Genomic DNA, 15,617 nt, shown 5'->3' on the forward strand with positions numbered 1-15,617 from the left:
GGAAAAAGCCACTTTTATATTTTCAGATATAGACAACATAAATCTTTTAGAATTCAGATCTTCTTAGCCACATGAAACATGGAAAGTAAAATCAGTCAATTTTGCACTGGTAAAAAAACGGCTTCATAATTTCCAAATACGTGGCCAGGTGCTTCAGTATTATGTGTGACCCTAAGCATGCTCCTTAACTGATTCTGGCCTTAATTTTCAAAGCTTATTGAAAGGATTTAATAGTTTTTAAAAATAGTAATAGAAGCACTCAATAAATCTGAGAAAGTATTATTTTCTCTTTAAAATTTGAGAGCCTTCCTAGGGTTTCAGGGAAATGATAATAATGTACCTGATGTCTGGAACACTTCAGGGTATAAATAATAATCCCATTAGGAGTTGTTTTTACTTGGTCAGGGTTCCAGACATTAAGGTTATTTTGCCCCATACTTTATTTGATTATATAATTTGAAAGTCTGAAACATTAGAAAACATATGCCAGGAAGACTTGAATAGATTGAGAAACTATTCTACTTCCTTAATAGGTAGCCCCAAACCACTTTTTTAATAGAAATAAAGTGAAAGTTGTGAACAATCTAACACAAGAAGTTAATGTGCAGTGTATTAAAATGTGCAGAGGGTTGTAACCTGACCAACCTGGCACAGGGTGGAGGGCAATTATGCTGAGCAGCTACAAGTGAGCTGACTCTGTTCCTGTTCCACGGCTAATCACGTTGCAGATATTTCTGTTGACATTTCTCTCACTTTATCCAAGTTACAAACTGTGCTAAGCAATAGATACACACATGTGTATAAACGTATGTGTGAAAAAGCCTGATGGATTAATGTCATTAGGTCATTCAATAGGAAGGGCATCCTGAAGCCCCATGTCAAACCACCACAATAATCCATTAAAAATTTGCTTTGCCCCTGCAGCCTTTATTCAATGACCTGGATACATGTATAGATTTGCTAAATTAAGTGGATTTGCTTTGCCATTAAAGTTCTGAAAAATTAAGCAAACACTGAATTCAAAAGAAGATGTTATGCCCTTATCCCTAGAAGCTAGGTCAAATGTAGTGGATGCTTTTCAGGAGGAGGCATTTGAAACAAAAATGCAAATAGAAACATTGTCTTAAACTCCTCTTAATAAAACAGATTACTGTACAATGGTAAAATCAATGTTATTGATCTTATCTATCCTCCGAGTAACAAACTTCAACTCCTATCACATCTGTTTAATTTGACCTTGAATAAGATTTGGGGGAAAATCAATTCCTTGATTTAAACCACAAACACTAAATACAAACAGTACAAAGGAGAAAAGAAACATGTTGACTGAACCAATTGCTTCGCCAAAGGAAGTCTGCATTCATTTTATTGGTTGTAATCTAGGCTGTATAATTTATCTTTGTGTGTTCATTTAATGGCTTTGGTGTTAGTAATTTTGTTCTCCACAGTTAGCCAAGTATCTTGCTGTGGATATTTCTAAACTCAAACCGAATTTTGGAGGTTGTCAATGATAACATTGTAAATTCCATTGATTTATAAAGGGCTAAAATTTGAAGAGCTTGCTATGAATCCTCTCTCATTATTAAAGTTGTTAAATTGCTTGATTGAAAAGAAGTGCCTCCAATAATAATTACTAATCAATAATTCTTTAATTCCAAAAGCATAAACAGTACTATATGTGGAGTGCTGCCATATAATGTTCCTGGCTAGGAATGCAGATTAAATTATGATTCTAGTGGATTTATAATTTCATTTGTAACAATTCATTGACTTCTGTGACTCACTTCTAAATATCTTCGTTTTCATAGCAATTAGGAAAATCCAAGATTATCCTCAATATAAACCAGGGAGATTATTTCTTTTTGAAATCCTTGAGTCCAATATATTTTTCTAATCCACTTCTGAATAAACCTTAGCATTATAGAATGAAAGAGGAAAGCATGTATCTGTATAATTGGATAGAACATGATATTTATGCATGAGATGGAACATGTAGATAAATATCTGTAATACAAGTTATTTAAAAAGTGAAGTGTCAGCAAAGTGCTATAAAGAAATTATGGAAAGGAGATTAATGATGTTCATTTTTTTCCCCCATTCATAGTTCAGTTGTGAAAACCTGATTAACTTACTTGTTAAAAGACAATTTATCCTGACCTACAGAAAATTTGGTTTCTCCCATCAGGAGTATTTTTAAATCCCATTTTCCACTAATTTGCCAACTTATTCCAGCAACTAGTAATACTAGTTGTTTGGTTTATTTCTTCACTGTCTCTGACCGTCCTTGTCAGAGATTTATATAACTTCAAAAGAGAACTCCTTAGGAGTCAGAACAATAAGCTACTTTTAGTCATATGAATTATGTTATTATTTCTTTTGTGCTTAATATACATCCTCTTCTGGTGTTAATGCTAGTGGTCACTATTTGACCACTAGCAATAGTAGAATTAAATCTTAAAGATACAGAGAATAGGGAAACTTAAAAATCGCTTAAGTCAATCACAAGACAGTATACTGAAAATTCATACATTGGCTTCCTCGAGTTATCTTTTAAAAAGTGAAAACTCCTGTATAAAATAAGACATTTCAGTGTTTTGTCAGTATCTTTCTCTTATGTTCCTAATAAATGTTTGCTATATCTTTGAAAATAATTAATTTTACTATAATTTGCCAAGAACACAGTGTTTTATTTTTCTTTGAAGTATTGATTGACTATTTATATTTTATTTATATTTACTCTTTTTGTTCCAAAAATATTTTAATTTATAAAATACTTAAAATCGCATAATTTAGATCACTGAAACTGGGGACAACATGGAAGAAAAAAGGAGAATAGAGACACAAAATGAAACCAGGAATAAAGTAAAAAACTGCTTATTATAATGATCTACCTATATACTTTTATTATTTTATTATTTATTGTGAAAAATATAGCTGTAAATATAGTATTTTCCTTGATCATATACTGTGTATTGAATGTAGTCCATTGTAAACTTATTTTATGCTACACATCTTTTGTAAAAATAAACTGTAAAACAACCTATAAACTTTAATCAGCAATAAGCATATTTACTTATACAAAGATGCAGAATCAGTCCTTAAATTAGTAGTTTGAATTTCCACAAATTTCTTGTAGAGCATGTTAGAAAATATGTATTTGTTAATAGATTCTTATAAGGGGATAAGATAGGATTGTTATATTTTGTTCTAGTAGTACATTACTATTATTAAATTTACACATCCTGCCTTGAGAAGCATTATTGAGGTCCAGTTTGGAAAAATTAATTTCGTTGAATAGTTCTTATGAAAAGTAAACAAGCTCCTGGAAGTTAAATAATACAGGTTGGTGACTGTTTAGCCATTTTAGTAATGAAAGATTTAAAGATATTAAATGACCAGGTTTTCTGGGTTACTAAAGAGGCCAAGTAATTTCCCTTTGTGTGTTCTAGGTGTCCTGAAAGCCTTAGACCTGAAACAGTGAGGCCCTGTCTGCTTCCTTGTAGAAAGGACTGTATTGTGACACCATATAGTGACTGGACATCATGCCCCAACTCATGTAAAGAAGGTATGAGCTACAGAGTTCTGAAGTCTACTCACCTAGAAAACCTACTCCAGGCAGGACCTCCAACTTCTTCTGGCTGAGCAATGTTTATGATTCTTACACAGGGCTGGGTAATCCTGGTTTGTCATGCATGCCATAAAATTCTAGTTTCATTCTAGAAAATAGCACAGCTTTAAAGAACCAAATGAATGAGTTTTATGCCAAAAACTGATTTAAGACTATATGATATAGATCAAAATGAATGGATTCTAGACTTTATGCTATTAATAAGATTTCCTTTAACATTAATTCTAAAAGAATGTGTAGTGTCCCTGTATTTTTCATAAAGAATGTACAGCAATTTTATCAGTACTCATGGCTTCCAAACCTCTTACTGGCAAGAAATAGATGGTCATGGGCCCAGATTCACCATAGATTCAATTATGCAGCCCCCAAGGCTGGGAATAACAGAAAGAGAAAAATGGCCAAATTGTTCCTCTTCCAATACTTAACATGCCGTGAAGCATTTGTTTGCAAGATGAGGATTTGTTCCCAGTTTGGTTTGGTTTTGCTTTTATTACTCACAAAGACTCTTTAATATAATGGCACGCACTTTGATAACTCTTTACCCTTCAGGATGGGGTCCTTTCTCATTGCTGCTGAGAAAGATATCAATATCCTCCAGGTGACTTATGCAATACCTTAGCAAGTTTTCTCTCAGTGTCACGGGAGGCACTGTCTCCTATTTTGTTTTTTTTTTACTATTGCAGCAAATGCAGATGATGTTTCATAAATTTCTTTTATCTTTTTTATTTTATTTATGCTTCTTGACTAAAGAGATTCAACTAAGAATCAACTTCTAAGGGGGCCCGGGTGGCTCAGTTGGTTAAGTACCTGACTCTTGATTTTGGCTCAAGTCAAGATCTCAGTGCTGTGAGATTGAGCCTTGTGTCTACCCTCCACACTCAGTGCAGAGTCTGCTTGAGATTCTCTCTCTCCCTCTCCCTCTGCCCTTTCCCCCATTCACTATTTCTCTCTAAATAAATAAATAAAATCTTCAAAAAAAGAACTTCAACTTCTAGATTAACAACTATTTTAAATTGCCAAAAATTATTTAAATCCTTAAGATGCTATATGAAATCATAAATTTAATAATGGGTTGTTTTTACAGTGTGATTATCCTTTTATACAGTTAAAACATCAGTTCCTTTTTATGCTTTTTAAAAAATTTTAGGTACTCTTGAAGTATCAAATAAAATTAAACCTTTATAAAGTGAGCAAGAGTATACAATTTTGATTTTAAAATTCTTTGAGACATCTAAACTGTTTTTGCTGCAAAAAGTTACATGTGTTAATATTTTCAAAACAAAGCTAATGGCATTAAATTTTATGATTAAAGCAGCATCGCTGATAATTTTTCCAGATTTTCTTTTATTTTCTTAAAAATTAACATATGATATTATTTAGTTTGGTCATAATCAGCAACAGAATTCTACTTTATCAGTCAGTATTTCTGTAGCAGTTGTTACTCATCACTGCACTAAAAAAGGTTATTACATGGAATTTATGTGCTTTCAAGTGTTATGTTTTCATACTTAATGTTCATGTTAATATGGGATAAGGCCATTTACTAATAATTCCAAAATATGTGCAGTTACATTTATAATCATATAATTAATCATCTAACACAAACTTAGCATTTTTAAGTGAAAATTTTTAAAGATTTTATTTATTTGAGAGAGAGAAACAGAGAGAGGAAGAGAAAACACAGTCAAGGGGATGGGGAGGGACAGAGGGAGAAACAGGCTCCCCAGTGAGCAGAATCTCAGGACCCTGGAATCATGACCTGAGCCAAAGACAGACACTTAACTGATTGAGCCACCCAGGCATCTCTATAATGCCCTTTAAATAAAATTTAGCAGATAGATGAAGAAATACATTATAAATACTATGTACATGATAATTAAATTAATACTTATCTATATATATATTTATATATAAATATAATATATATACATAAATTGTTATTGGATTTCTTATTTATTGATTCCTATATATATAACTGGTACATTAATGGCCCTGTAGAGAAGACATAGTCTCTGACTTTATGGAAGCTTTTGATCTCATTTAATATATAGAATAATATAAGATTTCTAAAATGTAAAGCTCTTCAATGTAAATCAGATAATGTAAGACTATTGAATAAGCTTTAGTGGTAAAACAGAGAGAGCTCTAAGGAAGGGAAGGGGGAAAATATTGTGAGAGCAAATAGCGAAAATCTTGAAATTAAAGTGGAAGCAATCTTTGTGAAAGGGGGAACATAGGGATTCCCTGGGTGGCTCAGCGTTTAGAGCCTGCCTTTGGTCCAACGTATGATCCTGGAGACCAGGGATCAAGTCCCATGTCAGGCTCCCTGCATGGAACCTGTTTCTACTTCTGCCAGTGTCTCTGCCTTTCTCTGTGTGTGTGTGTGTGTCTCTCAGGAATAAATAAATAAAATCTTAAAAAAAAAAAGAAAAGAAAAGAAAGGGGGAACATATAAAGGAATCCCAAGAGAGGATCAAAAACATGAGGAAAACTCTTAGATGACCATGAGAAGATATGTTGTTTGAGAGGAAAATGACAGCTAGTCCACTGGAACCCAGACTGAGGGAAGAAAAATTAAGATGTGAAGTTGGAAAGAAGATTGGAGACAGGTTATGGAAGACCAAATTGAGCTTCTATATAGCAGGACACAATTTTTAGTTTTTGAACATAAATATGAGTAGTGGATTTCATGATATAATGGAATGAGTGAACTTTAAATCAGCAAATGGTTTGAACACATCCTGGCCACTTAGCAGCCAAGTAACCTTATGTAAGATATTTAAACTTGCCAAGCCTTGGTTATAACATCTATGAGTTGTTCTGTGGTACAAATGAGATATGGTAAAGTGCTCTATGCTTTGTGAACCATGGCCCAACTGACATATAACTTATTAGTTAGTTTATATTTTATATTAATTTTTATCCCATATTTTATTTTTGTATAAGTTCCTATAGGAAACAAACCACAAGCTGCATATGGTCAGTGTCTAGTGAATGTTTTAATTTGACTTATTAAGCGCAATCTTTCTTAGAAGTTTGTGTATCAGTGTGAGAAAAGTATTTAGATCATGATGAAGAGAAAAAATTATTTGTAGATATGTTTATTGATAATTGTTTTTAAATGCTCATCATGTCATTAAACATTATTAAGCAATGATTCATTTTTTCTTTCTACAATGGTTTCTCAAGTAAGTATACTATACTAAGCACAATTTTAAATATAAAGGAAATAGCAGTAACAAGGAAATCAATGATCCTTGCTCTCAGGAAGCTTATAATCTGGTGGTAGGAGACAGACAAGGCATTTAATGACTGTTCAACAAGTATGAAGGATCAAGGGAAGTGTGTAGGGGTGCTGAGGAGAGAAAAGAAGATGTGACATCATTTTGGAGAATGCAAAAGCAGACAAGCTAATAACATACAGAATTTCTTGGCACCATGGAGTGCCTATTTAGTTGTATCTTTAAAAAGGGGTTGCTCCACACAATTGTCCTTGTTCCTCCAGCCGTGTTCAGCTGCCTGAGTGCAGAAAAAGTGTAACAAAAGAATTGGTTTAGATTAGAGTTGGGGCTTTCCCAGGAGAGTACAAGGTAAAAAAGAGAGGAACAGGGAATTAAGGATGTTTTCAAGGGAGTCCTTATTGTAGTAATGAAGTATGAAACCTAAGTTAGTTTGGGATGGAAGTGAGGTTATGAAGAGAATGATAGATAATGGAAAAGTAAAAAAGTAATAAGGAAAGTAGACTAGCAGTCGCAAGTGAATTTGAGGAATTTTAGTAGGATGATAACTGAAACTATTGACCTAGAAGGTTAGGAGGAGTGATGGAAAAGTAAGGAGTTTAAAGATGAGCATGTACAATGAGAGTAACTAATGATAATAACATCAAGGGATGAATGAGAAAAGCTAGTAATTGATTTGAAATGGAGGGAAAGGTCATTGAAGATGAGGAGGAGCACTAATTCAGAGCCCAGCACCTTGCATGGAATAATCATGTGGTTGCCAAAGCCACCAGACTGGTGGCAGGGGTAGGAAGAGAAAGGATTACTGTGAGGGACATTCTAAAGTTGTTAATTAATGAAATGTTGGTAGCTGGCTGCTACAAGGTAAATAGCTGATGGAAAGTTGATGACAGAGGACTTGGAGACTTTTAAAGATAAACGGAGAAGAAAAGACTAAGAAATGTCTAGAATCAGCTTCCACTGGCAAAAAATATGAAGGAAATTTTCCAAGAAGAGATAGAAGATGGGTGACTGATGGAAGGATTAGAGGATGGAACAAAATGAGAAGTTGAAAATCAGGTTATGTATGTAAGGAGTGCTGTGGGTCTAGATGATGATGGAAGACATGTGGGGGTGACAAGAGGGATGGTGGCAGCGGTACTAGCTTCTTGAAAGTGACAGACAGCTGAGATATATAATGAGTTTAGTTGGGCTGATCTTGTGAAGGGTTTAAATAACCTCTGTGAATTAAAATGCACAGTGCTATTAGGATACTGTTCTCCCCTGGAGCTTCTGGGTGGTGGTGGCCAAAGAGTGCAAGAATGCCAGCACAGAAATCTACTGTCCTGTGACAAGAAGCTCTCTGAGAGATAGGGCTGTGTTTGGTCGTCTCAGCAGGAACAGGAGATCAGCCCTGCTTGTTCTATTTGGAGGTTCTCTACTGAGTCCTATATAACAAGAGGTTTTTAGAAACCCTAAACCTAGGCACTCAGACTTAAAAAGAATAACTCTAATTGTCTATTGAGGAAATAAAGCCTAGGGGATGGCAGAGAGGGTTGCTGTTGGACAACAGTGCCAAGATGCTTTGTGTGTCTGGATAAGCCTTTTCTGTATTTGCCTGTAGACTGCTATAACTGATAATAACGATACAATGGTGTAATAGAAAACTAGCCTATTGTTGTAAGGACAAAAAAAGCAATGATATATGGGATTAGGTTTTTTTTTCCCATCATTTGGTATGAAATGGGAATAGTCCAAACTTCATTGAAATAACACTGACTTCCACATACAATTAAAAATAGTAAATGGAGTTCTATGTCCAAGGATAGATAATAGCAACAGAAAATTAATTCAAGGATAGAGTGTTTTTTTTTAAATTCTGCAGGTAAAGTCTAAATTGTATTAGAATTTTAAATTTATGAAAATGTGGAGCCACCCTTCCTTCAAAAATCACTTTAAATAGGTAATATTGAAAAAAAAAAAAAAGAGGTAATATTGCAAAAAAATGGAATAGAATAGCTTAGCATTCCAGGACGAACAAAAGGAATTATTTGAAATGTTATTCAGAGAGGTCTCAAGATATGTCTTGAAAAATCAATGCCAATGAAGATCAGTTGAGTAGAGAGTAGTTTTAATCCTCAAACCAATGCACTTGTTAACTTTTTCCAAGTTTTTATAAATTTTTACACAAGACTTTTATGAGAACTAGTAAGCATTTATGCATATAAATTATTTATAACTATAATTTTAAAAATGTCAATACTTTTGATTAAATAATACATTTCACTATTCACATTTTGTTCACTCCTTTTTTCTAACTGCATTTATTGACTTGAGAGCTAGAACAGATATTGCAGAGATATCTATTCTGCCTTGATGCCCTGAAGCAGTATGACGTTAGGATTACCCCGAAAGATGTGAAAACTACCTTTACATTTTGCTTCTTACATGAAACATTTCCCTTTCAATTTCCTAGCTCAATGTTACTCCAGCCTGCCATCCATCCCTCCCATCTAGCTTAACAAATCTTAGTTTTTCCTGCCCTTTACATCTTCCCATCAAGTAAATTCCCCAGTGAAATTTATCTTGAATGTCTTCAAATAATCTGTAAAATGCCATAACTACCTGAGAGATTGCATGCCTTCTGAGTCTGTGTGCCTCATTATCACATGACTGTTTTCTGAATATATAATCCTTCTTTTTCTATTTCCAGCCTAAATAGATACTTTCAAATATAAACAGGAATATTTCTTTATTTTCCCCATGTTTATTATTTCCAGGGAACAGAACGATCCCTTATCTTGTATTAATCCTCAGTGCACAAATTTTGTACCCATGTGCTTCCTACTATAAGAAAGTAGATAAAAAGACATAGAAGATACTATCTTCTCAGTTGAGAAGTGAGATAAATGTGTTTGTTCATCCAGCAAATATTTGTTAAATCCTTACCATGTGTGACTGGTATCCTAGGCACTAAAACACAAAGATAAATGGAAACTATACATGTCTGTCAACCAAATACAATAAACTAGGTGCATATGCATACAGGAAGCCATGAAGGTTATAAAATTCCAAGTTTGCCAGCTCAAGTTATTAGTGAGAAACCTTCCACTTTTCTTTTCAAATGTATGCCGTAGCTCTCCCTTTGTCTGCATTCTGATCTGAGGGCCCTATAACCTGGCTCAGCTCCGCAGTGCTATTTCTTTGAACATACAAGTAATTTCCTAACTGAGATCTGGGAGTCACTGAAACTCCCAGTGGATACGAACATGGGTATCCTGACACTTGCTGTGTAACTCCATTAGACTTCCTCTGTAGGTGTTAGGGTTTTAGAATGTCCTGCTTTCATCAGCTCACACTCTCTGTTTTGCGAGCTGCACAAGGTTAAGGTATTTGAACTTTTTAAAGAATAAACGGATTGCTACTGTGGAATCAATTATGGAAGTGAAAAGGGTTATTGTAGTCTTGTATATAAAACACAAGCTTGTGGACATTGTGATGAAAGGCACTAGAATGTTTTAGAGCTGTACCTGAGGTGAAATTTTTACTTTCGAGTCAAAAAATGAAGTGCGATTGAAGCACTACATGCTGCCTCTCAAATCTGAACAGTGCTGCCCGTGTCCCATGTGATATCCAGATAGTTAGTGACCAGGAGCTTCGGTGTATAAAGTGCCACTGATGCTGAGCTCATGGTCTCCACCAGGCTCCAGATCCTTGAGTCTCAATTCCATGTCTGTTGTCTACCTGCAGGTAGAGAAGGGGTTGAGAGTTACTGACTCTGAGAATCTTGATCATTCCAGAAACAAAGGCCTGCTCCTCCATGTTCTTTGTCTCTTTTCCCTGTTAAACAGACGCACACCTCCCTCCTTCTCCCAATGCCAAACAGATGATTAGAATGGTTATTTAGCTCATATACTCTTTTAAAAGGATGAAAGACGGATCATAATATTAAAAAAGAAAAATAAGAGAAAGTATAAAAGAAGGATGAAATCAAGTAGTAAATGGAATTGGGGAGAGGAAGGGAAAAATTATCCTATCAAGTCAAAGTTAAGGTAAGCTCCTGCACTTGAGAAGAAAATTAGCCCTGAGATTCTAAAGAACGAAGCAAAAAATAGAAACCTGTAAGAGTTTTAACAGACTGTCAAGGGAAACAAAATTTTCCTTGTTCTCAATTATTAGAGGAATTTGTCACCTGGATATTAAAATAGGGGCCATTGGACAACATAATGATGGAAGCAGCATTAGCAATTTTATTAAAAGTCCCATTGCATTTCTTACATCTTTCCTAGATAAATGATATTTAATATGTAAAAGTTGCAGCTGGCATTCAAACTGCTATTTTACCTGTAGCATTCTAATTATTCACTGAAATTGTTAACATAATCACTAATGGGAATAATGGTAAAAAGTTGCATGTGGACCCTAGAATCTTAAATTGAGATAAGATATACAAGGTCATCTATTCCAATAGATCTCAAACGTGGCTGTTCATTCACAATTCCCTGGCAAGCTTTGTAAAAATCAGATTCCCAAATCCAGCTCCCAAAGATTCTGACCGATTTGTTTTTATTTTCAGTTTTTAAAGGAAATTCTTCTACATAGTCAGACATTTGGGAATCTTTAATCTGATTTCTGTGGAAATCTTCAGTTCACTTTGCTGGGAATCACTTGCCCAGACCATGTTGAGGGATGCCCCGACTTCATGAGGAAAGATATCCCTTATTAGGAAGTTTTAATTGTCAAATCACATTTTTCTACTGACACAATAACATTAAGAAAATTTCATTTAATTTTTTATTAAACATCCATTGTTAAGGACTGCTAACCCTTCTAAATTTTTCTTCTCCTGTCTCTGCATATCAAATATTTAATGATCTTGCAGAAAATGTAAATGCATTAAGGGAACTCTATTAAAATAATTCTTTAGGGAATTCTAATGTAATTAAAATTGTGTCATGTGGTCATTTGTCCTTAAAGGGTATATATTATAAATTGAAATATCTTTTATTAAAGTTGGCAAGTCTTATACATTGTCTCAAGTACTAAAATATTTAGACATCTTTATATGAGTAATACTGTCAAGTGGATATCTTCATTGAAGGTAAATCTTAATTATTTCCATTGTTTTTTAAAAAAATAATTTGGAGTTATTTATTTACAGTAATTGCTACTATGAATGCTTCTGTAAAAATTCTGCCTCTAAGAAGCCACTTTTGTTTCACTATTTACGGCCCTGATGTTTAGAATGTGACCTGAATTGAAGATCTTAGACTGTTTAACATGAATAATAAATGACTAGAATAATTTATGAGGTATGCATTTCAAATTAAGTGAATAACAAAGAAATAAAATTTCACATTAAAACATTGAATATAGTCTCCTAAGAAAGATTCATTAGAACTGTATGAGTCCCATGTGGTAAATAGGACTATGTGAAATGGCATAAAAATAAACCTAAGGTAAAGGAAAATAAATTAATTAGATCTGTCATATTTCTCCAGGGGAAAGAAATATACAAAGGAGCAATTACTTTGTAGCTGCACATTAGGAAGGCTAGTTGACTATGGAACTATTTTCTCTGTTCTTCACATTTTTGAATATAAATTGATTAGGTTCTCGGTATAAGGGTCTGGAGAATTTCGAAAGTGATTAGACTAGATGAGGCCCCTAATTCAGGGATGTCAAAGCACAGGTAGCTGGAAGCAATGTCATTTCTTCACGCCGGCTGGTATTTGAAGATTGTTTTAGCAGTGCAGAGTACAGCAGTTAAAACGCTGCCTCATTCCAGGGGACTCCGGAGTCAGAAAGCAGTCTCGGCACCGGGTCATCATTCAGCAGCCGGCCAACGGGGGCAGGGACTGCACCGACCCGCTCTACGAAGAGAAAGTCTGTGAGGCCCCTCAAGTGTGCCAAAGCTACAGGTAATGGAGTTAAAGAAAAATCACTGTAAGCCACGCACTGAGCAAATACTTCAAGACCATTTTCTTTCCGATGATGAGAAAAGAAAGCCAATGACTGTCCCGCAGGCTCAGCAGAGTTTGCAACTGTTTATGGCTGGATGTGCCAATTCTTGCCTCTTTAGGGGAGCTGTTCTGCTACCGAAATTATCTCCAGGGAGACAAATACTTGTGTAAATTTCCAGACTGTATCACTAGCTCCGGGGATTCGGGGAAACGTCTTATGTTGATTTTAAACTATAAGAAATTCAAAGAAGTAGTTAGCAATTATGAAACATATAAGCAATTCTTTTTCTGGGAGAGGAGTAGCCTAAGCCTTCCTCCCCTGGCTCCAAAGAGCACCTGTTCCTCATAAACGCTGGCATTCTGGTTCACAAAATGACATCTTTATTTCACTGATGCTAGTAAAATGTCTGTCCTGTTCATTTGTGGCCACGTCAAGGAAAATTCAGGTTATTCAGGCTCTACATCATCATCTTGATAATTATTAGGGAAATTTTTCCTTGTGACTATTAAAAGAAAGCACCTAATCGAAACTTGATGTGGTATATAATTGCCATCTGATGACAGATGACATATTATGGCAGTAACTGATGGTATGTGTGATCACAAAATACGATGAATCTGATGGTAAATTTGCCATCTTAATTTCTCTGTATTTAATTCTGATATGACAAACAGTATAATCGCATGTTTACCCTGAACAATGACAACTATCAGCCCCAAGCTAATTTATTTGGGAGATTTGTTTTTGTAAAATGTGTTGTAATTGCGATTTCTGAGTTACCCCTACACTGCTAACCAAAATATACCATTCAGAAGGCTCATGACATGAATAGTTTCACAATTCTAATATAAAGTAAACAGGGCAGCCCCGGTGGCTCAGCGGTTTAGTGCTGCCTTTGGCCCAAGGCATGATCCTGGAGACCCAGGATTGAATCCCACGTCGGGCTCCCTGCATGGAGGCTGCTTCTCCCTCTGCCTGTGTCTCTGCCTCTGTGTGTGTGTGTGTGTATGTGTGTGTCTCTCATTAAATAAATAAAATCTTTTTTTAAAAACAGAATATAAAGTAAACATACCTTATTTAAATGGGATGCATCACTTCTAGTACTATCTGCTACATCTGATGGCAGTCCTAATCCAAGAAAAATGTAACAAGTATCAACTATACTTCAGGTTTTTTTTTTTTTAAGGCTAAATGCAGCTATAGATTTCATTTCTGTAGAAGTTGACAGTGATGAACTCTTGTCTCCACAGCCATAGAAAGTACTTGTATATTTAATGTTGCTTTTGACAATGTCTTGATAGAGGTCTAAATTACATTTAGATAGAACTAAGCATTGTGAAATAAATTCCCATTTGCTGTGCTCAAAGTCATGTTTCCATGCCACCGTATCTCTGTGATTTGCCTGGTATTTTTGCTTCCTCTCTATGAAACTTCTGTTCTTTTCTTGCAGGTGGAAGACCCACAAATGGCGCAGGTGCCAGTTGGTCCCTTGGAGTGTGCGACAGGACAGCCCTGGAGCACAGGAAGGCTGCGGACCCGGACGCCAGGCAAGAGGTGGGAGGCTCCCTTACACCCCTGATTTGCTTTACATTTACATTTACATTCTTCACTCACTTAACCACCAGCCTGATGAGTTTGTCACTTCGATGACATGCTTAGCAAACAGAGCAGCAGATATCTGTCTGCTACCACTCTTTCTACCTAACATGGCAACATGGAAGCTCATCCTTTTCAATCCTTTGTTCTTTGACAGGAGCCTATAAATACTGTGGTTGAATTTTTCCTTCATTCATATTTAGAAGTGAATCAAAGCAAGCTCTTTGAGAACCTTATGACTGTATTGTACCCTGCAGCTTGTTTGGGATTTTTGGGTTACTTTTTGGATTGTGCTATTCCATTACAGTTTGCTTGCCACCCTAACAGTCAATAAGATCCTTATATCCTTGCCCATGTGAACTATATATGTATGTGCATATAATGTACCATAACTGGTTAACTTTCTGGAAATTCTCAGCAATAGTATCCCTAGTGTTGTCATGGCTATGCCCAATTTTGTTCATATTCAGTGCTGATTTTTAAATGGCAGATTTATTTACTCAAAACCTGCCATATGTGGACTGCAATCTGTCTGCTCGACTAGATAACATGGAATCTTGCAAAAATGAGTGATGGAAACGTTTCCAACATTTACTGAGTAGTATGGTTATTTACTAGATATTGTGGATAATACATTCCAAGATTTGGAACAGGTTGTTTATACTTGTAACAAGTTCAGCCTTTAGAGAACATGATTGTTTTTACTTATATTGACTTTTAACATGTAGTTCCTGCTACATACTTAAAGTAGCTGAATACATAATTAAATACACAGCCTTTTTTTTAATGCATAAAAATGCATTTTGCCCCCTCATTTAGTAGCTATGTATATGATGATGATGCAAAAGTCTAAACACAGAATTCCAGTTTTTGTTTATTTTGATTCTTGACAGTGAAAAGGTTGCTTTCTTAATTTGAGAAAAATAATCTATGTTTTTGTAAAAATCTATTTTTATCTTATCCTTTTAGAGATCGTTATTTGAAACCTAAAATTTAGTTTATAAATAATATTAACTACCTAGTTGTTTTTAGAATTTTGTTTCATATGGTTAATTTTCCTTATTTATCCTTCATAAGCTATGGCTAAAACATAACTATCTCTTACAGTTAGAGAGACTTAGGTGTTTAGAATTGAAAATCATTTCAAACCATTCATTGAGAAGTTGAGTGATACAAGAACTTCTTATTCTACCTTGCTCATTCCTCCTGAG

The 15,617-nt window shown here is 34.9% G+C and overlaps 1 protein-coding gene across 1 annotated transcript in view; it reads left to right on the plus strand.

Moving 5' to 3' along the window:
* Positions 1-15,617, plus strand: part of THSD7A (thrombospondin type 1 domain containing 7A) — a 428,088-nt gene that overhangs the window by 333,427 nt on the left and 79,044 nt on the right. Inside the window, exons 9-11 of the mRNA XM_077856743.1 lie at positions 3,450-3,565; positions 12,635-12,767; positions 14,261-14,364. Of these exons, the coding sequence (XP_077712869.1) occupies positions 3,450-3,565; positions 12,635-12,767; positions 14,261-14,364 (353 nt within the window). The remainder of the gene's footprint in view (positions 1-3,449; positions 3,566-12,634; positions 12,768-14,260; positions 14,365-15,617) is intronic.

Source organism: Canis aureus, chromosome 18 (genome assembly GCF_053574225.1).
Source record: "Canis aureus isolate CA01 chromosome 18, VMU_Caureus_v.1.0, whole genome shotgun sequence".
NCBI classification, from domain to species: domain Eukaryota; kingdom Metazoa; phylum Chordata; class Mammalia; order Carnivora; family Canidae; genus Canis; species Canis aureus.